Here is a 23,371-nt window from a genome sequence, read left to right as displayed (position 1 = left end):
TGGATAAACCATTTATTTCAGCAAACATGACTGAAAAGATTGCATGTAGTCACTTTTTCTTGTGTTGTTTGATATTGCTTGCTGCCTTTTGGCATACTTGGCTTCTATGAATTTAAACGTAGTTACTGTTAATAAACAAAATACTAATGTTCCTATATGTGATTTCCCCTAGGTGCTTGTAAACAATGCCAAAACTCATGGAGATACAAGAGCATTGGAATTGAATCAGAAATTGTCCTCACAGTAACAGTATGTTATTTTATAGTAAGCAAGCAAAGAAAAAGTTATTAGAAAGAATCAATGAATCAAGACTGTTCCCTAAAGCAACATTTAAAAAAGAATAGTTAAAATCATCCATTCCTATTTTAAATCTAAAGACATTTAAGTTCTTAAGCTAGGGATTTAATTTTTCAAACACTCATAACTTTAATTTGAAAAATATGTTTGATTTTGAGAAGCCCATAATGAAAGGAAAAAACATGATTCCCTTAGGTGTTCATCAATAATTTGTAAACCATTCTTTTCTCCATCTTGCATTGTGCATAAGATATTTTTTGTACCCCTTTACAATAAAGCGTTTATAGCCATTTTCCAAATAATATGCAAAAGCAGATTAGCACAGTGCAGAATTTTACTTCTTAAAAAATAAATTGAAGGATGTAATTTCTTCTATGAACTCTGGAGTTCAGGAGACCAACTCATCATAACATCTAAATAATCTTACAGCCTATTTTACTAGTGGTTCATTTCAGATTCTGTTGAAGAAGTATAATGTAAATGTTGGTGAGTTTAGACTGCTAATGGATATGTTTGTATAATTCAAAACACTCCAGGTGTATGGCTGCATTAAAAAAATTAATGGAAAATTTTGGAAAATAATGTCGACAGTGTTTAATTGATCATGCAGTTTCTTCAATTATGACGAAAAGACTTGAACTTTCTGAAATAAGAAAAAAACAGTGTCTTATTTTCTTTATAGTATTAATATCAGATATAATTTCTAAGTTTCAAATTTTAAAACTTGAAAGCACGTTACGTATTTTAGTTTTTCAAAAAACCTTTTATATATCTGAAACAACTGTATGTTGCTTACTTTGGATTTGTGGCTTTAAAAAATATTTTCAGATATTTACATATACTATTTGTTGTATGAAAATGTGTGGTTGTACAATTTATGTATGCAGTTTTTCTAAATCAGCTTTATGGTGTTATTTTGTGAGATAATATAAATTTATAATATTCTGTAATTAAATTTTGCTCCAAAGGTTAATCTATTGAACTAACTATAATTTGGTGAATTCCCAAATTTGGCTGAATATTATCCTCATTCAGACCTATGCAATCAGAATCTTTAAGGATAAGGGCCTAGGACTCTGCATGATGAAGGCATGCCTAAGAGATTCTAATGTTCATTCGGGTTGGTGAACCACTGGATTAATCCAATGATGATTATTCCCTTTACTTTTTTCTTTAAAAGAATCAAGCACTTGCCATTCTCTGCCCATTTCTTCCGTATCCTCAAACTGTCCAGCTGATTCAGTTCTTTTGACAGCCTGGCCCACAGACTTAGCCAGAGATGAGCTGCAAAAGGTTGCCTGGGCCTCTCTGGTGCCCGTGCCCTCCTCCTTCCTCCGGCAAGCACTTTAGCCTTTACCCCAGAATGGCCTGGATCTATTTTCTTCAATGCTTATGAGTCAGTTCTTGTTTTCCATCTGCTTTCTGGGGTGTCACTTGCTTCACAAGGTTACTTTCTCCTGCAGTATGGACTTGGTTAGTCTTTGCTCCAGGCCTGTAGCCAGGGAGTGACCTTTTGACTAAGTTGCCTAGTTCTGGCCTCCCGAGAACCTCAGACCCAGGTTTTCTAGAAAGGAAGGTTTGAAAACACAATAGTTAATACCATCTCAGGTAATTCTTTTTGCGTGGATGTACACACATCCTGTCTTTTCTTTGTTCTCTTAAGATTACTGTCCAGTTACTGTGAGGCTCCATTCATAAATGTATGAGTTTTACAGAGGTTACTTAATGCCAGACCTTTGCTAAATGTTTTAAACATTGTCATTTAATCTTAGTAAGTAAAGGAAAATAGTGCTAAACACTATACTTAAAGCAAAGAAAAACCTGAAATGGAATCAGTGTTATCAGATTCTAGGAACTTAAAAGTAGCCAAAATTTCCCTTCATTTTATATGTGAGTTTAGAGAAATTACATTAAAAGTTATTTCCAGAAGTGTCAATATTTAGCATTCATATTAGATATTTCCTTATTTGAGAATTATAGTGCATTTTTGCTAATTTTTATCTACCTTTTGGCTCTTATTAATTAATTAGGTATTTATAGTCCAGCTAGACATCTGATAATCATTTTCTGTGGGAAACATATATTTCAGCTTATGAGTAAACTTTTAGAACACAATCTACTTGCTTGAGATCACTTATCATATTTCTAAACTGTCCCTTGCATTAATTTCTGGTCAGGATAAAAAAAAACACACCTTAGTTTAAAATACTATGCCCTTTTTTCAGTTTGAAATGAAACTTCCTTTCATTTGGGAATCTACACAGAACAGCATTGGACAGAAATACCCAGGTTCTCCATTAAGGGACTTAAAAGATACGGTTACCTAAACTAGCATTAAAAAAAAAAAAAAAAAACTACTCTGAAACATTAGGTAAATATTTACTGATGTGTAATATATGAATATGAAAAGATACATGTTTGGTTGCTTCATAGAAAAGCTTGATACTTGTTTTGGGGACATTTTATAGGAACACAAAAATGAAGCATATTTTATGTATGAGTCAGAGGGACTTGCAGATCTATTTCAGTTTTTGCACACTTTAAAAAATGTGGAACTTTGTTTTGGCATAGTTGACCCTGTCTCTCTACAGGTCTTCCTTTTTTCCACTTTAGTTGCTAATGAATAGAAAGCTTCTCAGATGCCCATATGTAGACTCAGATGCTGGTTATAAACTGACCATCAATTTGCAGGAGAGGTTTTTTGGTTTTGTTTTGTTTTTTATATTAGAAAGATACATTTGTGTATCAGATACAAGTATAGGATTTTCTTCCCATATATGTATTTTTAAAGACTTTTTATACAAAGAAGGTAAAAAGTCAGAAAATTCCCTTATTTAGAGTGTATACCTTATTTTTGGTTTTGAAAATAGAGTCACTTAAGATCTATTGCACTGAAAATCCACTCAAGGTGTCTTGCTGTCCCTTTGCTATGTAGTAATGGGTTTTCCTCTTTTGGGCTGACTAAAATAGGAATTTTTGAATAGCAGGGTTTTAAATTCTAATGTACCTAAAAAATATCCTATACAACTATAATTTTTTTAAAATAAATGCTAAGTTATCTTTAGACCTCAAAATGTTTTGAGGGAACTTAAGAATAGAATCTCTTTAACAAACAGCTGTTATGAAACATTTGAAATCCTTTTTTCTTTTATTTTCAGTTTAATTGAATTGAAAATATCTATTTGTTTTAGTGAAGGGATATGATGCCAGGAGATGGATAATAAAATTGGAGTATCCCTTGGAAAAGGGGTTGGGTTTCATAGTACTTCACCGGAGTGTTGAAATAATTTGCATGTCATCATCTCTCCTGAGTTTGAATCAGTACAAAAGTTCGTTTGGGCTACATACTTCCCCTGTATATAGTACCTATTATAAAAACATATTTAAATTATTAATTTTTCTGAAGAGAAGATGGGCACCAAAAAAATATTTATCTTGCTATTTCTGCTTATATGGGAGGCGGAATAATGGTTCCCCAAACTTGTCATGCCCTAATTACCAGAACTTGTGAATATCTGGCTAAGGGGCTATGCAAATGTGACCTTGACATGGAGAGATTATCCTGGATTATTTGAATGGACCCAATTTAATCACAGAAGTCCTTAAATGTGGAGAGCCTTTCTGAGAGTGACAGTGGAAGGTCAGAGGTTCGACATTGCTGACTTTGAAGATGGAGGAAGATGGTTCCAGCCTTGGAATAAAGGCAGGCTCTAGAAACTGGAAAAAGCAAGGCAACTTTTTTTCCAGTGGATTTCCCAGAAAGGAATGTCGTCCCACTGGCACCTTGACTGTAACCTGCTGAACTCCCATGTCGGACATCTGACTTATACAGAGCTGTAAGATAATAAATTTACATTGTTCTTGAGCCACTAAGTTTGTGGTAATTTGTTATGGCAGCATAGAAAATGAGGGCATTGCTCACTGTGTATATTGTTAAAGTGAATACACATTCCTTTGAAGTTGGGTTTCACTAGATCACTGAAATTGGGGATTATCATCTTAATTGTTGCCCCAAAAAGGGGTCATCAGATAAAGATGATGAGTTATTAAAAATGGTCACTGTGAAAATATAAATGTCGTAAGTATTTGACTCTTAAGAATATGTGGCTGTTTATTGCTGTAACAGTATCTGAAGTATTCTCACTTACCATGCTGCCTGCAGCACAGAATCACCATAGAGTTGATCAGGTACTTCCCTCTCATTCTCTTTAAAAGAGCTGCATTAAATTATACTCACAAAACCTAAGTGGTGTGTTTCAATCTGGGTTTCAATATTTAGTGGGTATGTGACTGGATAAATCTTATGTCTTGGCCTTTAATTTTTATGTAAATATGTAAAGTCGGGCCTTGAGCTGGATTTCTAATGGCAGCATTCTGTTATTCTAAGGTCACCGAGGTTTTCTAGGTCCAAGATGAGCTGGAGCAAAATACTGAAGCTGCTTGGTGCGGCACCTGGGAAGCAGCAACTCTGGTTTCCACTAAACGGGGGCCCCTCTTGTGCTTACAAACCTAAGGGAGAACCCCTTTCCAAAGATGGTTCCATTGTAAAAAATAGTAGTTAATCGGTTGTAGGTATTAAGACTCTGAAAAAGAAAGTAAACCTGCACTCAGGAATATTGTAATGGAAAACAGCATCTATGAATGGTTGAGTGTAATTACGTGTGCCTTCTACGTGCCAAATAGTTACACTTCATGCAGAAAGAGCACCCACAGTATATAAAATAAGCACATTGTTTATCTGACTCCCTTGTGGCTTAAGTAACTTGAGTTTCTAAGACCCTGCCTTTTTAAATGCCATTTCCTCCCCTTTGATCATACAAAATTATGGTGGTTGCTTTCTCTATGGAGAAAATATGCCACATAGTTTAGTATCAGGCCTGATACTAAACCAGTATATACAGGTTTTAAGGTTCTAATCTTAATTTTTCTGTTTAATAGATCAAGAAATAGTGTACAAATAGTCTTTACAAAAAGATTATTTGCTGGCTTCAAAGGTTTGGAAATTAGCCTAAAAAGTCAGGTGGTGTGGGAAAAAAAGATATGGTTATAGGTTCTATCTTTGCAGACTGAGTTACGTGTTTCTGGGCACAAGAGAAAAGCCAGATGGAGCAGAAGATTTTTCGTGTGCAAAGAAGGAGATTAGAGAGAAAATATACTGCTGAGAAGGCAAATTTATATTGTCATGAGCAGCTTCATTGTTTATTTCTGAATTGCTGGAGGCCAACCCCATAGTGCCTCAGAACAAGTGCTACTTATATATGGTTGGAAGGCTTCTCTATCTAAGGACGAGGCTCAGAATGATTTATTAACTCACTAGAATCAGATTTATGATAAGCAGTGGTGAATACTTTGTGAACATTGGGAAGTATGCAGGCAGGAATAAGCTTTTGCGCAAGTCAAGTAGCTTCTAACAAAGCCAAATAAAAGCCGCCATTGCAGAGCATGTTGACAATGTCACTTGCTTCAGCGGAGGAGCTTTCTGTGCCGATGAGGTGGCAATCATTGCCGAGCGTGCACGGGCAGGGATAGATAGAGTGCCCACTGTGTGCCAGGCTCTTCACACTTTACCTCGTTTAAGCCTCACATCTTTCTTTACAGTAGATGCTATCCTCATTTTCAGAGCCCACCCCCCCAAAAAAGGAAGCTCAGAGATTACTATTCTCTCTATTCTTAAGTAAATAGAATTCCAGTACTGTTGTCTGATTTTGTTAATAACTGCTGACACCTCAAATGTCAATGAGTTGAAGTATGTGTCTTTGGGACTGACTCAGTTATCCTGCCAAGTTGTATTCTGATACTGCCATTTACCTAGTGCCGCTATCTGAATTCTAGAAAGAACCTAGGAGGAAGGAAACTCCTCCAAAAGACTAACTTGGCAAATTTATTTTTCCTCCAGCTTTACTTGCAAATTTAAACCTATGCAATGATGAGGAGTACTCCACCCTTGTCCGATTTTGAACTTAATAGAAACAGACCGACAGTGAGCTAATTGTTTCATTTAGTCCTTGATAACATCACAGGGGCCAAACCTTGGTTTCCTCTTTGGCATTATTAATCTCTCTTCCATGAACTTTCTTTTGGCCTCCCATATGTGTTAGGTACCTAGCACTTTCTTAGTTTTTAAAGACCTTGTTTTACTTATCAACTAATCCCTGCAGAGGAGGTAATCAATAAAAGCTCCTGGTTGTGTTTTTCTTCCTTTCTGAGGGTTTTATGTTGGTGTTGTGAATACTTAAAAGCCTTTAAGTGCTAAGCAATGGAATTTAGGCATAAGAACTAGATAGATTCCTTGATATAGGAGTTGTTCTGAGTTGCAGAAGTAGGTTTGTCGACCACCATTCACATGTCTCCAAAAAGGCCCCACACACTTGAAGTCCATCCCTGAATGTCTCCCTTGTGAAAGCAGTGCATTATTTTTTGGAAAAGCATCTGACAGTTGGATACTAATGACTTTGACCTGATAATAATGGCTTTTGGGTTTGCTTTGATGGCCAGAACTTACAGAGGAAATATGCTTCACCGCACCTTGGCATCAGCATCTTGTCCCGCTCCAGTCAATGTCTATAAGGTTTCTTACATGTTAGCCACCCTCCCCAGAGACAAGAGAAAGAAATGCTTTTAATGCAGAGGAATACTTGCTCTTTATAGTTTTGTTCCAGGAGAAATCTATATTTTGTACTTCTTTTTGCTTTGGTCCAGTGCTAGATTATTGCAAACCAAAGTATTTCTTCTTATACATAGTGCAAGGACCTTTATAAACTCAAGTATTTTTAGACACTAATCTGAATCAGAGTTGGATGAAAGAGTACCATGGAACTCGTCTTTCCCATCAAAATTAAAAGCTCTGTTTATTATTATTACTAATCGGTACCAATTATCAAGCACAACACCTACTATTTACCAGATACTACATTAGATGGTCTACATATATTTAGAGAAATAATACAGTAGAATGTTTAAGAGTTCTTTTCTGGACTAATGAGTTCAAATTCTGGCTGCACCTCTGATTAGCGGTGTAACCTCACAAAAATTACCTAATCTCTCTGCGCCTTAATAGTAAACATCTCTTTGGAGGATTAAAAGAGTTAATCGAGGTAAAGTGCTTAGAGAAGTCTTTGATAACAAGGTAGGTATATTATTATCCCCATTTTAAGGGAGGAAACTAAGACTCCAAAGTTAGAGAACATATCCAAAGTCAGGCAGCTAGTCACTGGTGCCACACTGGTTTCAAACTAAGATCTGTCAGACCTCAAAACTCCTCAAGACTTCTCAGCATAGATGTTTAAATTATTTTTCTGTTTTCTCAGTTTGTGTCTTTTGGGACTGTAAAAGAGGACTTGGTTTCTGACATACTGCTGATCACATCAATCATTTTTTACTCACACCGTTTATCACAGTATAAATAGCTTCTGAAAATGAAGTAGCAGAACCAAGGAATGGGTTTATGGAAATTTTAGTCTAGGAAGTTAGAAAATTTCATGACTGTATATTAAGGGAAAGATCTAAAATAAAAAATCTTTACTACAAATGAGTGTGACCTTAATCTGGAGAGGGAAATGCCAAACTGGGCAGGGGCCAAAACAGTCTAATATTTTTCCCGACAACAATTCTGCCTCTCCCTGGGAGAGCTCAGCACCCTTTCTGCATCTGAGAAGATGCAACACATTTTTTTTTTTTTTTTAATGGCTGGAAGGGGAAAGCATTTACAACTGTTCTCCTACTGAATTGTGTGATGTACCCACTTTTGGACAGGGTCCTCTTCAATAGGTGGGGATTTAATGCTGGGTCTGAAAGCATTACTGGAAGAACTCCAACTTGGTACCATCTGCTAGCAGGAACTCACAGGGAAGACTGACATCCTCAAAAGATGATACTTCCTCTCCTACTTCGCTGTCACTGTCCTCAGTCACCTAGAAACTTCTAGGTTCCTCCTTTGCCTGTCCCCTCAGTGTTCTCTGTCCTCAGGGATTTTCCATGGTCTCTGTTTCTGACAGTAATCTTCATGTCCTTCACTCCCACCCCTCCCAACCCCAGGTGGTCTCTTCCTTCTTCATCCATAAGTCCAAGTCCTATTTCCATGCTAGATCTTCAGTTTAGATCTCTCTCATGCTCCAGGTCATATTTTGCAATCACTGCTGGATACCTCCCCTTGGACATCCCATTGATACTTCAAAATCAATTAGTTTAAAACTGAGCTCATTATCTATATTCTTCTCCATCATCTCCCTCTTTTCCCATCCAAATTTGCTTCCCACACTGTGTCTGTAATCTGTTGTCCACGCTACAGCCAGAGGGATCTCTCTAAAATGCAAATCTGATAATGTCACTCTCCTATTTAAAATCCTTCAAAGCTACTCTGGGTCTTGAAGATAAAGCCCAAGTTCCTCAACAAGAGTTAAAAGCCCTTTGTGATCAGACAACCTGTTCTCCCTAATCTCTCCAGCCTTCTTTTCATTATTTACCTCCTCAAACCTCTCCGATCTCCTATGGCATACCCTTTAGGTTCTGACCATATCTTGCAGTTCCTGGCATGTGTTCCATTCTCTTGGCCTCTGGGCCTTTGCCCATGCTGCTCTATCTCCCTGAGCTCTGGCCTCTACCAACCATGGCCCTTTCCCTTGGCTAATGTCTGCTTATACTGTAGAGGTCTCAATTTAGATATCCCTTCTTCCGGAAGACCCCTTTGCTTTATTTCCCATGTTTTCCTAAATGCCTCTCTCAGGTGCTCCATCACACTCTTTACTTGCCCATGTGTTTGAAAGTTTAATTATTGGTCTTTTCCACTAGCCTATAAGTTCCCTAAGAGCAGGGTCCATATTTAGTTTGCTCGATATGGTATTCCCAATGCCTAGCACCTGAATGAATGGAGGCTGCAAAGATGTAAAAAGTAGTATCTCACAGAAGTTTGTGTATGTGTATGTATGTATTAGAGATCAAGTTTCCCCCTGGTGTTTTTGGGTACTGCTTACTGCTATCATGGGTGATACCAATAGAAGTAGGCAGACACTTGTGTCTGTAGAAGAAGGGAAAGCTGCTAATGTCCAGGCAACTTTGGGGATGCTTTTTCTTTGACCTTGGGCCTTATTGCTCTCCTGTCCGGTGGTGATCATATCCACCCCACAATGGGACTGAGAAAGTGCTTACCTTTGTAGCATAAGGTGAGGAATTTGTCCTTCATCTTCAGTGAAGAAGCAAAATCCTTTGAACATTACCATTTAGTCCTTAGTGTAAATAATTTCATATGATTTTTACCCGTCAGTGCAGGTTTTGACAAGAGGAAGGAAATGGCAGGAAACACTGGGAGGCAGAGGACCCTTGGACTATTCAAACCTGTTCAGATGGTGTTGGTGCCTAAACTGAGAACTCTCAGAAATGATCTAACATATGCCTCAAGTCCACGGGGTGGATCTGCATTACAGATTCTGTGATGTTCAAACATCCTCCTGTATTTGTGGGAGACAAGTCTGACATTTCCCAAGGGATTAGGTGTTGATGTTTGATATAGAATAAAGTGCCATGCATATTGAGCTTCTCTAGGGGGATTGTCCTTGTCATCTTTTTGGATCCATGGCAAAATATATACAAAGGGAGGGAGGCCCAGAGCAGAATTTGTGGCAAAATGACAGCTCTCAAGCTCCAGGACCCCTCACTTACTGAGCCCTAGCCACGTGTTTACAAGGTTGATGGAAAATTTGCAGAAGTAAGGCATTTTAACGACAATAAGACCATTGATTAAGATCGTTATCTCCACTCCCCTTTCTGTTGATATCAAGTACCCCCGGAGTGGCTATGGCCATCTTTGGATCCAGCAAAAGAGAAGTTGACTTGGGGATATATTTGGGTTAGAGGGATATGTTTTTGTTGTTCATGATCACTTCTGGATGGAGGTAGGTTGCGGCTGTCCTGAAGTAGCCGTGGCTTTCAGGAATGTTCCTACAGACTTTGGCGCCAATTCATCAGGACAGATCACGAACAATAAATCAAAATTGTATAAGCTTTAGGCCCTACAAAACCTCGATCCACCTTCTCTCTAGGCATAGCTCTCTGGTCATCTAGAGCCTAAGCAAACCTGTGAACACCCCAACTTGGGATTCCAAGCAAGAACACTGACAGAAGACCCTTTGATTCCGCTCCTACCCGCTGGTATTACATTCATTTCTACATGGTACTACCCTGTCACCACCAATGAGAGAGATCCATTCTGCAAAGCCTTTGGCTTGATCCTACACTATTATTTGAACTACAATTTAGAGCATTTTTACTTATAAGGAAAGAAGAACTGTAGAGTAAAAAATGGGTATGAATGAGATGATGTGGCTCTTGGTCTCTATGAATTTCTAATTTAACCCTTCCTATAACCACTTACTTGGTTCATTAGAAAGAGTTACTGCTTCAGCCTAGTAGTATATTTGCGTGGTAGTGATTTTTTAAAATACATTTTTACTGGAAACAAAAATATTATAATCTAAAAACATATTCTTATGTAGAAAAATTTCTTCATAATCCAGTCACTGCTAACGTTTGTTGTAAATTCCTACTTTTTTGCATACTATACGGTATACATATTCTGTTTAACATATTTCAAAATATTTTTTGACATGATTGGGATCATATTCATGTTGCCTTGCAACTTGCTTTTTTCACCTATCAGTGTATCTTGGATATCTTTTTGTGTTAAGGGTTGGAGAGCATTTTTATCTGGTGATATCATTAATTTAGTCACTTCCTAATATTTAGGTTATTTTCAGGCTTTTTGTTTTATTTTTACTATAACAAATGGTGCTGTAATGAGTATCCTTGGTCATTTATCTTTGCACGTTTTGAAAGGTTCTTTAATCTGTGTAATATAAATTTTGAATTTTTTTGTAATATAAATTTCGAATAGCAAAATTCCAGGGTCAAAGAATAAATACATTTTAAAATATTAATAGATGTTTCCAAATTGCTCTCTTACTCGTTGTACCAATTTATAGGCTCACCAGTAATATAGGAATGCACATTTCTCAACAGCCTCGTCGAGTACTTTAATTTTGGGTGATCTGCAAATAGTACCTAAGGGTTCCTTTAATTTGTATTTAGTAGGTTGAATGTCTTTTCATATCTTCATTTCTTATTGTATTCTTCCATGACTTGCCTGTTCATTATTATTATTTTCTTGTCCACTTTTAAGAGTTTAGGATTACTTGAGATATTAGCCTTTTGTCTTAGCGTGATACTTGATTGCAAAGAATACTTGCTACTGCATTTTAAACTCTTAAATTCTGCTATGAAAATCCTTTGCAGGTGCCTGGGTGGCTCAGTCAGTTAAGTGACTGCCTTCAGCTCAGGTCATGACCTGAAGTCCCGCATCAGGCTCCCTGCTCAGCAGGGAGTCTGCTTCTCCCTCAGAGCCTCCCCCCTCTCGTGCTCTCTCTCTCACTCTCTCTCTCTCAAATAAATGAATAAAATCTTAAAAAAAAAAAAGTCCTTTACAATATAGTCAAAGATGCTGTATGTAAATTAATAAAAAGAAATGGAGAGGTATCATATAACTAAAAAATTAGGTGGACAGTGGTCAAAAATTTATTTGGAAGGTAAGTTTGTACTTTCTTAGGGGAGAAGTTGTCACTTCTTCCTAAACCAAGGAAAGAGACTAAGTCTGAAACAACGGTCCTCTTGCCAGGTTACCAAAAGCTCTGTGATTAGAAATTAGTCTTTGGGGTGCCTGGGTAGCTCAGTTGTTAAGCATCTGCCTTCGGCTCAGGTCATGATCCCAGGGTCCTGGGATCGAGCCCCACATCAGGCTCCTTGCTCCACGGGAAGCCTGCTTCTCCCTCTCCCACTCCCCCCGTTTGTGTTCCTGCTCTCGCCATCTCTCTGTCAAATAAATAAATAAAATCTTAAAAAAAAAAAAAGAAATTAGTCTTTGTTCTAGCAGATAGTGTATGACATGAATAGCTTATTTTTATTTTTAATGACTTTACTACCCAATACCAGGCTCTACACCTAACATTTATATCTAGAAAAGTTAGAAATATTTTAATTTTGTAGAAAACTAATTTGAATTTGGCCCCTAGATCGAATTATGTTGGATGTTTTTCATAGAAACTGGTGTATTCTCTTATTTTGCATGGTTGGCTCTGACTTGCTCATAGCTCTGATACATATTGAGTACAATGAATCAGTAATTTTATCTGCATGGGTTAGACTTTCTATAAATACTGGGATTGTTAGAAGATAAAAATCTCTGGATCAGAAGTTGCAGGTTGGCAGCCTGCTAGTTGTATCTGCCCTACAGATAGAGTAAATATTTTGAACTAGTTGCTAATGCTTATAAATGGTTTCATATAAAACCTGATTTCTAGTTTCTCTTGAAAAATAAAATTTGGGCACTAATGGATTACATACATATTGATAATGAACTAGAACTACAGGCTGGCTAGTCTTTTTGTAGACAGGGTAAGTGGTCTTCAGTTTGCCGCAGTTCCTGCCCTTCTTTTATGTTTACACCAGGCCCCTTTACTCATTGATGGACATTTTGTAGACGGCTCTTTATTTGTAGGCAAATAAAAATACAAAAAGTCATGTCTCTAAAAAATTCCTTAACTTTTTCATTAATAAATTAATGAAGACATCATAAATTTCTTTGCTTTATTGGATTTTCTGGTACATTCATCTCCTTAAAAAGGTGGTAAGAAATACAGAGATATAAGAAGCAGTAAACACCCCAGGGATATTAACTTCTTTCCAACTTTTACCAACAAACCACTGTATTGGCTGGTGAAAAAGATGACTGAAACGTTTTATACCTCCTGGAGTTCCACTATCTTACGCCGTAATTTCTTTAGGTCTTTCTGTACTTTATATTTCTCTAAATCCATCTTTGTTTTCTGTATTTGTTGGAGGGAGCTGAGAGAGTCATGAATTGATTTAAATCCTGGAAGAGGATAAGAGAATAGGTACACTTAATGCATTGGAACTTTTTTTAAAAAACAAAAGTTGCTAATCAGCAGTTCTGCCATAATTGGTCATTTAATTAAAAGCATATTAAATTCCATTAAGACCAGTCTAAAAATGTACAATAATCCATTTCTTATATGTCATGAAGATGCATTATCAGTAGTGTTTCAGCTTGTGTCTGGCTTCATTGTGAAAACTTAATTCAGTTTCTCTCCTCCTTGCCCAAATATATTGCATAACAAAATAGTTCTATATTTCAAGAAAGAAATTTAAAGTATTTTCTTCTCTCTGTGTCATTTTGATAAGAAATTTTGATCTTTTTTTTTCATTCTTGTTACCAAATTGAAGATAACACAGGTAAGATTTTAAAACTTCTCAGAAAGTAACCTGTTGAAGGACCTAAGGAGTGGCCACCAGCTGTTCCCCCTGTTTTGTCTCTCTCTTATGCAAATCTAGTCTCAATCATGACTCAAGCTACTTACCAGACCTCCCAGACCTCCCAGGCCTCGAGCTTCTTAGGGTACAGCCCATTTCTTATTTATTGGGCATTTCACATAGTCATTTCTCAACATACTTTTGTTAAAGGCGTAAAGGAGCACACCATTAATTTGGAATTCCCCTTTGCTAGAACTCCAGGTTAGTTAAATGAAGAAACAGAGATTGCAAATTCCTCTTTAGCTCATCCTGGGGATATACTAATGGAATGAATATAATTAAACCTCTGGTGCTAAGGTAGAAAACAGGGCCCTAAAAGAAGGGTCACTTAAGTTTGAGATACGATTCCTGGCCAGATAATTCATTATATTGATTTGGTAGTGGGAGATGGGGGGAGGGGGGTAAGGGTGGTGTGGGTCAGATTTCCAGGCAGCAAATTTTACTTATATGCTAGGACCATCCGGCAGAATGAGACCTTAATATCTTCCCGAGACACCTTCAAGGTATCTCTGTACAGGACCAAAATTTGGGAGAACTTGCATGAATTTTTTGATAACTAGAAGACGGAAAATGAGATGGCTCTTTCTTTAATAAAGGAACCTCTGGTTCCTGGTAATTCCGTCAGGATTGTGAGTCAAGGCAGATGGTTGCTCCATAGCACCTATCCCATATCCTTCCTTTGACAAATTAGATGAGCCTTTCAAATTGATCCTCTTTGATGTTAGCTCAGCTTGCCACTGCCGCCATTAGCTTCCTTAGAAAGAAAAGCAGTCATTATACTGGACTCTGTTAATTCATCTCTCTTTGTCACTTCTAAAGGTCAGGTCTCCAGTCTGGCATCTGTCCAGGCTCATTACCTGCAATTCAATGAGGGACATTTGATTTCAGGTCCTAATGTCATGATCTACCACAAGTAAGGTCTTGATCTCAAAGACTTTGCAAGTCTAACAATTCTATGATTCTACGATCTTAGTAAAAAAAAAACAAAAAATAAAAACAACTCAGAGCCTTGGCAAGCTTGTGACACTGCGAAGTCCGAATGAAGGAAGAGAGCTTGTTTACCTTGTAACCTTCCAATGGTATAGTGACATTCTATGGGATATTTAGAAAAGTCAGATTAAATACAAAAGGATATCGATAATGACAAGATTGATCCATGGCCATGAGTTCAAAGTAGACAACACTGAGGGATTGGATAAGCAAGGGCTAGTGTTCTTAATCAAAGGTGTCTGCTCACCTGATTGATATTCACTCTGCATTTTCTCTAATTCGCCCCAGATGTGCTTTTCCAGTTGGTTCATCTTTTTGGACAGTTTATTTTCTATATGCTTTACTTTGCTTAGTTCTGCTTCCTGTTTCTCTGTGTTAATGAGATTCTCTAATTTGCTTGAAAGCTTCAGTAATTTTTCTTCCATTTTATTTTCAGACTTTTCCTATAAAAGATATCATGTGATAAAATTGCAGAAAAGAAAACTTACATGGATTTGTATTAGAGAGTTAGCTTAGAGAATGTTTTTAGCAAGTACACTTTTCCATGTTAAACATGAAAAATCTCACCAAGTTCCTTTGTATCTAAAACTGTGTTCACAAGTGTGAGTTCATCCCTTTATTTGGCTTTGTTTGTAGTTTCTAGAATTCTGCATGTGATGGGAGAAAGAAAAGAAAGGGCTGTGGTCTTGCTGAAATGCCCTAAGGATTTGGAATTATAGTCTAATGTTTAAAGAGGTGTGGCCAAGGAAGGCATTTTAGAAACTGCTTGACCTAGCGTCCTTGGACACGCTCCTGTTAGGTGTCCATACTCCATCAAGCTTCCTATCTCCAGGTGGACGGAGTTCAGCTAGAATAGTGATTCTTGACCCCTGTTGTCTATTCATATCACCTGGACCATCACACCACCCCCTGAAACTCTGATTTAATTGGTCCACAGTGGAGCTCAGGAATTTATCTAATTTAAAAACTCTCCAAGTGATTCTAATTGCAGTGAGGTGGGGACTCATGGGCAGCCCAAGGTTCATTAGCTGCTCTGCTCCTTCTCGCCCCCCACAGGGAATTTGCAAGCAGGAGCTGGGGGAGACTGACTTAGCCCCTCGGTTCTCCTGTCTTTGGCCCTGCCTGCCTGAGGGAGGTGGACTCCAGCCTCTCTCTTACTTGTGGGAAGCTTCTGCCTGCAGGTGACCCTGTGGTCACCTAGTGCTGCCCAGAACTGGTGGATGAGTCTAACTCCAGGAGAACTAGCAGGCCCTCTTGGCTGCACATCAGACCACACGGACTTCAATAGCCTTATCAGTGATAAAGCTGTCATGGTTATCTCCATCTCTTGGATTCCCGTCTCTGTCAGCTGCCTAAAGCCCCTCTCCTGAAGTTCCAGAAACATCTTATTTGAATCATCAGCAAGGCTGGCAGTCCCCAGTGACACAGATGGCCCTGTGCTGCTGTCCTGTGGGGGCTAGCAGCTGGCTGGCTGAGCTGCCTGGAGTGGAAGGGAACTTGCCATGAACGGATTTCCCCTCCATCCTGGTAGTCTTGCCTCAAAGCTGGGGGTTCTCTACAAGTTTGGATCTGGAAAAGGAGTTTTGAAAACCTTTGGTCTACTAATGGATCTTCTGAGAGGTAAACCGACTTGTCTATGGCAGAAGCTTTTCGGTTTTATTATGTCCAAGCATCACCCAGGGAGCTTGCCTGGAAGCACAGATCCCCAGAGGAGGACTCACGGGGTCTGATGCCGCTCTGGGTTGGGACCAGGAATCCGTATTTTTTTAAAAAAACCAACACCTCTCTTTAGGTTATTCTGTCATAGATAGAGCACACTCAGAGGTATGGGATCATGGAGTTGGAGAGTAACACACAGGACCAAGAGGCAGGCCCCTCGATGCCTACCTGGGTGCAGGAAAGGTAAGTGAATGTGACTGTGAATGTCACAATGAAACTTTCAAAACCTTGAGCACTGCTAATATCCAGACAATGACCATGCAGCCGTTTACTTCATGAAGAACAGAACTCCTTACCAGTTTCTCCTGTAGGAGCTTCAGACATTGATTTATATGGCCAAGGTGGTCTTTTTCATAGGTGATGAATCGGCTTTCTGTCCATTTTTGATGGTTCTCAACTTCCTCATATAGATTATTTGAAAGTGAATTAAATCTGAGGGGGGAAAATGTTTCTACTTTAATAGGTAAATTTAAACACAAAACCAAAATTTAATGCTGAGAAGCGCTGCAGTTTTTTTTTCAGATGATAAGGCTCAAGATATCTAGCAAGTACCTATGGTTTGATGTGGGAGGTGGGGGGTAAGGCGGCACATTCTGGGTTCCTGCCCTCAGCTTGCATTCAACCCAGCTGCTGCCAACACCCCTCCTTATACCTTAAAATACACATATACACAGTGACAGACACATAGACACACAGAAACACATGCGTCCTCCATGCAGATTTCCTCTTAGGGCCCGGTGTGCATTGTGTAAGTGGAAGAAACACTGCGCTAAGTCACTTGGGACGGGGCTCTCCCTCTGTGGTAGGGGTCAGCAAACTGTTTCTATAAAGGGTCAGGTAGTAAATATTTAAGGCATTGTGGGCCATATGGTCTCCGTGGCAACCTCTCTGTTCTAGAACGACTCAGTGCTGCCATTGCAGTGGGAAAGCAACCACATACGATACAAATAAGCATGGCTGACTTATAAGCAAATAAAGAACATGGTTGTGGTCTAATCTAAACTTTATATACGCTGAAATTTAAATAGCATATAATCACATGTCAAAAATATATATTTTTGTTAAAATTAGTAGGAAGTGTGCAAATCATTCTTAGTAGTGGGGAGGTTTGGCTAAGGTTGGTAGTTTGGGGAATCCCTGTTCTACATGGGTCACTTCCCGGCTGGGGGAGGATCTGGGCCAGAGAAAAGTCACAGAGAGGGAGTGGGGAAGGGAGCTGGAAGAGAGCCCAAGAGGACTTTGGGAAAGCAGAGTGTCCATGGGAGACCATCCTCGGTTGTCTTTTCTGTCTCAGGTGAAACTTCAATAAAGGCTCCGTCACTTCCTGTGGGTCTCTGTGGATTCTTGGAGGGGTGGGGTGCAGGGAGGGCTTGAAGAGGTACTGAGCAAAATCAGTTGTAACAGGCTAAGGTGATGGAAGCGACTGCTGACAGCAAAATGATGCACCATAGGAATATTAACGGAATGAAGGGTTTTTAAAAGTGGAAGTGGGTGTTATTATAGAGAGTAAAGGATTGGAATCATATATCATCAATTTGAAAAGTCACTGTAGAGTGGCTGAGGGTGTGAGTAGAAAGGAGAATCCACAGCTGGCATGACTGAGAACTCCGGGTCTGAGAAGGGGTGGGATGAGGGTGGGGGCTGGCGAGGGGTCTCTGTATGTTTTCTGCATGCGACTTGCTTGTAGTAAGATGTTGATTTCAAATTGCCTTTTAGAATAGGCAGTGTATTAGATAGGCAGGCGCAATGCATGTTGTTTGCTATTGAAAATATTCAGACTACCTTACGAGTGGGTGGCTTGAAATAATCATTGCTGTAACATTTTCAGGACAAATTATACGCAGATAATTGAGTTTGTGATATTTATCACTGGACACTGCTTAACACATGCTGGACATATATTGCATGTGTATGCTTCTTTAGCTTCCCTGAAAAAGTGTTTGAGATAATATTTGGAAAAGACTGGTTATAAGAGGCCATTTTCATTTCTATTTAGACCAGTGGGCATCCAACAATGTACAGAGACATTTTTGGTTGTCACAACTTGGAGATGCTACTGACATGTAGTGGGTAGAGGCCGGAAATACTGCTAAACATCCTACAGTGCACAGGACAGCCTCATTGTAAAGAATTATCCAGCCAAAATGCCAATGTGCCCACGTTGAGAAACCAGCACTTAGATGATGAAATCAAGGAATGGGAATCTTCATCTCCGTGAATTACCACATTTTTTGATCGGAGAGAGAGATTTTTCACATAGAATGCATACCTTGATTCGGGTGAGGACTTCAACAATGAAGAAGATACCTTTGGCCACTCTTCGTGTTCTTAATCCCATCACGATTTCCAAACACCTAAGCTACTGGCTAACAGCGGAAGGGTCTTAGACAAATATGTTCCCAGCTGATACGTGGACAACCTCGTTTTAGCCAACTGTTTCCTATGTCTGGAACACTCCTCCTTAGAACACACAATGGCTCCTGCCCTCATTTCATTCAGATTTCTATTCAAGTACCACTTACCACCTTAACAAAGGACTTTTTTTAAACCACACTTAAAACAACAAAAGGTTTCATTTTCCCCGTCAGACTCTCCCTATTCCTTTATTGTTCTCCAAAATGCTTATCACCATGTGATATGTTGTCTGCTTCACTAGAACGTAAGCTCCACGAAAGCATTTTTCTTTGTTCATGGTGGTGAACAATGGCTGGAATATAGGAAGTGCTTAATGAATAGGTGAATAAATGGATAAATGATTCATTCTTTCTCATTCAGTACCTTTTATTAAGGCTGTTCACAAATAACAAATCATATACTTGCCGAGATATTTAGAGATCTGATCTTCAGTTTTCACGTTCCCTTTCCTATCTCTGGTGGAAATACTAATTAATAGTGACGGTTAGGAGAGACAGTAAATCCCCAGATAATCAAGAGGTAGCTTTGCAGTTGGGAATCCAGCCTTCACTGTTCACCTTTACTGTGTATATAAATGAGAGCATTTACTCTCATTACTGATACAGTATTAACATCCCTCTGAACACCAGGGAACTGTTAAATGTGTCCAAGTAATAACTTTAGAAGCACATATCAGTAATTAGAATTCTGAAATTAAAATAAAGTCATAAAGTATGACTTACTACTTATGATCATTTTACTCCAAGGTTTTGCCTGCAGTTGGAGACACACTTTCCTGGTAACCATCAAAAGTCAGACTCTGGGTAGTTTATGAAAATATGAAAGCATTTTTTAAAAAGCATTCTTCTTAAAAGATAAAAAGGATAAGCTATAATAAAGGTTTGCATAAATCTCTTTCTTTCCTTAGACTTTCCCCTAATATAGTGGACGTGATTTTCCATGAAAGAATTACATTTCTCTGAATTACAGAATTTACAGTTAAAATCTCAACAGGATGAATTTATCTTGGGTGACATTCACATTTCAGTTCCCAGATCCTCTATCCCAATAGTTATGGTAGTATTTCTATCAGATGTAGGTAGATATAGATAGGAAGATAGGTAAGAAGGGAGGGAAGTAGGTAGATGAATGGATGGATAGAGAGCTTTTTCTTTTTCTTTTTTTCCTTTTTCAAAAAACACAAAAGTCAGACTTTTAAATTATGGCCAGAGACCTTACTAGGATAATATGAGATACAGTTTTTACAAAAGTTTTATATTGGTGGAATCAAGTTAATATACATACCAAGGGCAATAATAAGGGAGAAAGTTACAAAAGGGTAAAATAAAATTTAGCGGGGATCTATAGACCTAGCAGATAGCTGTGGTGAATACAAATGGCGAAGGAGACCGGGGGGCTTGCAGCTGTGTCATCCTAGTGATCACTGCGGTTATGGTAGACATAGAATGAGGACACAGCCCCATTCTGGGCCTTTTTTTTTTTTTTTTTTAACTGGTTCACTTATGTCTCAAACTCACTGTCTTGCATTCAGTAAGTGAACTTTTCTGGAAGACATGAAAAGTTTAAATTCTTGGACACTCTTAACCATTAACAGGCTCTCAAGAATTCAGATAGTGGCTTTAACAAAGTCAGTCTTTGGAGATTGAATCTAAGATTTTAAGTTTCATGTTTAGAAGAAAGAAATTAATTCCAAGAAACATTATTTCCTACTAAATTTGTACCTATATCCTTAAACTAATTTCTTCTTTAGGTCCTGTGATTTCTAATTAGTGACACTAATAAAGAGCAACTCCAACTCCATGCTGATAGGAAAACTTTTATCATTCCATATTGTACTTGAGCTTAAATCCCAATACCTTCATAGCCTCATAACTTCATAGTTTCAAGCAGATGTGATCTTTCCATTCCCTAAATTTCTGTAGCACAGTTAGTTTACTAATTGTTGGAATTGTGAGATAGATGTGTCATAGATGGGTAAAATAACCTGAGATTTGGAGTCAGACACTTTCTAAGTATGTGACTTTGGGCAAATTATTTAATTTCCATGATTGTGTTTCCCCATCACCAAAATGGGGATAAGAGCTGGATGCACCTGAATATCTTGATCACTTTGTGATTGGTAGATATTTATAAATAACAATTAGTATATTTATTATTTCCTCCTACTGATATATCTCTTTTAACATTGTCTTAACTTTTACTTTACCTGTGTTTAGCTTTTAACTTATTTATGGATTTTCCCCCCAACTATATGTGGCTGTGATTTTGTCTTTGAATATTCCAAAACACAACTTACATATTATTGGTTCTCAAAATATTCACTCATTCATTCATTCCTTGGCTTCTATTTGTGTCTGAATGTGCTGTGTGCTGAGAATACAGAGGTGGATGAGACATATCCTTGACTTGAATAGTTTGTAATTTAATACTGTGGTAGCATTTTCAAAGCTGTGTGGGGAGATTTGAGTCTATGCATTTGCTCCGTTGATCGAATGATTTTTCTTTTCTTACAAATCACTGTCAATTACACATTGTCAGCAGCAAGAACTATCTAGGGAGTGAATGGTTGGTACTTCCCCTGCCAAACCCTTACGAAAAGATAGCTGTATTTTATGATGATTAAGACTCTCACTCTATAAGCACTAAGTTGTTGACTTAGGACCTGACTTAGCTGAACATCTAAGACCCTTCTAGAAAAAGAAAGCTCAATGCGGGGGTTCAGATGAAAGAGCCAGCGTGTCTCCTTTGTCATTTCTAGTGATCAGTGCCAGAGGCCCAGGAAATCACTAAAAAACCATAGACAGCATTGGGGCTTTTATGTTATCTATATAAGATATATGTTTAATTGACCATTAAACTTGAAAATTGTTAAAGTTTCTAAATGGTAAAATTGTTCAATTAAACATACATTTGATTGTCCTTAAAATGCTTTTAATCCCTTTATTCAGAGACAGTTGTTTCTTAAAAAATAAAAAAAAAACCAACAACTCTACCTCATTCATTTTAATTTGAGATATGCTGTGAATGGAAAAGAAAAAAAAGAAAGCCTTACCCACTTACTTTCTCTTTGAGGAAAATATATTTGCAATACATATCTCAGTCAAAGGGTTAATATCCCTAACTTGAAGGAATCCCTCAAATGATAAGAATGGGCAATTCACAGAAAAGGAAATTCAAATGATGAAGGGAATGCAAATGAAAATAAAAGATGCAATCTTCATCCTTTAATTGGCAAATATTAAAAAAAAATCAAGTATTGGTAAGAATGTAGAGAAAGGCCTCCTCATATATTGCTGGTGGAAGTGTGAATTGCTACATTAAAAAAAAAGAAATTTATAAAAATTAATAAATAAGCTCTTTGACCTAAGAATCTTGCCTGTAGAAATAAAAACATCTACATTTAAGAATATTTAAGGATATATACACACAATATTTTTTTTGTTTGTTTGTGGTAGCTGGAAACTGGAAGAATCTATTCATCAATATGATAAATGGTTGAATTAATTATAGCATATCTGTAAGTTTAAATATTATGCAACTATTAAAAATGTTAGAATAATATTCACTGATCTAGAGAGATAACTAAGATATACTGTAAAAAAGCAAATTATTGAGTAATGTGAATAGGATGTATTTTTAAAAGCCATGCTCTATACATATGTGATATATATAATATGTATAAACATCCTTTTTCTGTTAGATATTTATATTAACAGGGAGGAAAGTAAGGCAGGACACATCCTTGGTGTTAGCATTGGTTACATTAGGAAGCTGAGATGAAGACTTTTTTTTCCATCTTTGTTTTATTTTGTTACTTTTTAATTTAAAAAAAATGTTGAAGATTTAAATAAAAAAGTCAATTGTGTATTTCAATGAATTATTAGAGCTCATAAGTATTTGCCTGTGGAATTTTTTGGTTTATAAATTCAGCATTACCTATTGTAATACTAATGAAATTTTAAGACTTTTTTATTTCAAGTGAGAAAAAGTTCAAGTTTATATTATTACAAAAGTGTCCAGATTCATTTTTAACTATTTAGATGACTTATCTATAAGCCAATTTTTTACAGGACTGAAGATGGAAAAAGCACGCCACACCATCAATAAGGCAGTTAACCCTAGTTCTCAAACCTTTCCTTTTTCTTGATTTGCTGTTTGGTAATACACTTCATTCCTTTAAGCCAGTATTCCATTCCAGATTATTAATCCCCTTTCTCTCCAAGTAAAATCAGTTCTTACAGTGTACTTCTAGAAATAGTTTACTTTTCTCCTTCTCCTTTGGACACTTTATTTAATTTTATTTAATTCTAAGCTAAAGGGATTAGATCAAGCACCACTCAGATATTTCTGAGCATCTTCAGTGTGCTGGAATTTAAGCACCTAGACATGCTTTTTCAGAGTGGGTATTTTCTCTTTACTCAAGACATTTACTTCTTTGAATGGTGACTACAGTTTTTCATCAATTTCTAGAACACACCTATTTCCCAATTTAACATCTCTGAAATCGAGAGGTGTCTTGAAAATGATGGTATGCTATGGTTTAATTGTTAGCATCATGTTTTAGAGGTAAAAAAAA

General features: G+C 37.5%; 2 protein-coding genes across 6 annotated transcripts in view; one reads left to right on the top strand and one right to left on the bottom strand.

The window, feature by feature from the left end:
• The window catches only part of SKIC3 (SKI3 subunit of superkiller complex), a 157,760-nt gene extending 153,598 nt beyond the window's left edge, over nucleotides 1–4,162 (top strand). For all 5 annotated transcript variants that reach the window (XM_064596393.1, XM_064596392.1, XM_045898797.3 and 2 more), the window contains one exon: nucleotides 173–4,162. In XM_064596393.1, the coding sequence (XP_064452463.1) occupies nucleotides 173–247 (75 nt within the window). In that variant the 3' untranslated portion in view covers nucleotides 248–4,162. The remainder of the gene's footprint in view (nucleotides 1–172) is intronic.
• Nucleotides 4,163–12,879: 8,717 nt separating this feature from the next.
• The window catches only part of FAM81B (family with sequence similarity 81 member B), a gene marked incomplete at its 5' end in the record, with an annotated part of 36,305 nt that continues 25,813 nt past the window's right edge, over nucleotides 12,880–23,371 (bottom strand). The window contains 3 exons of the mRNA XM_045864267.3: nucleotides 12,880–13,213; nucleotides 14,909–15,104; nucleotides 16,677–16,812. Of these exons, the coding sequence (XP_045720223.2) occupies nucleotides 13,080–13,213; nucleotides 14,909–15,104; nucleotides 16,677–16,812 (466 nt within the window). The remainder of the gene's footprint in view (nucleotides 13,214–14,908; nucleotides 15,105–16,676; nucleotides 16,813–23,371) is intronic.

The sequence above is a fragment of the Mirounga angustirostris genome, unplaced genomic scaffold, assembly GCF_029215605.1.
Source record: "Mirounga angustirostris isolate CCGP_5_RB_7025 unplaced genomic scaffold, mMirAng1.0.hap1 SCAF_7, whole genome shotgun sequence".
In the NCBI taxonomy this organism is placed as follows: Eukaryota; Metazoa; Chordata; class Mammalia; order Carnivora; family Phocidae; genus Mirounga; species Mirounga angustirostris.
This window is presented reverse-complemented; position numbering and strand designations above follow the sequence as displayed.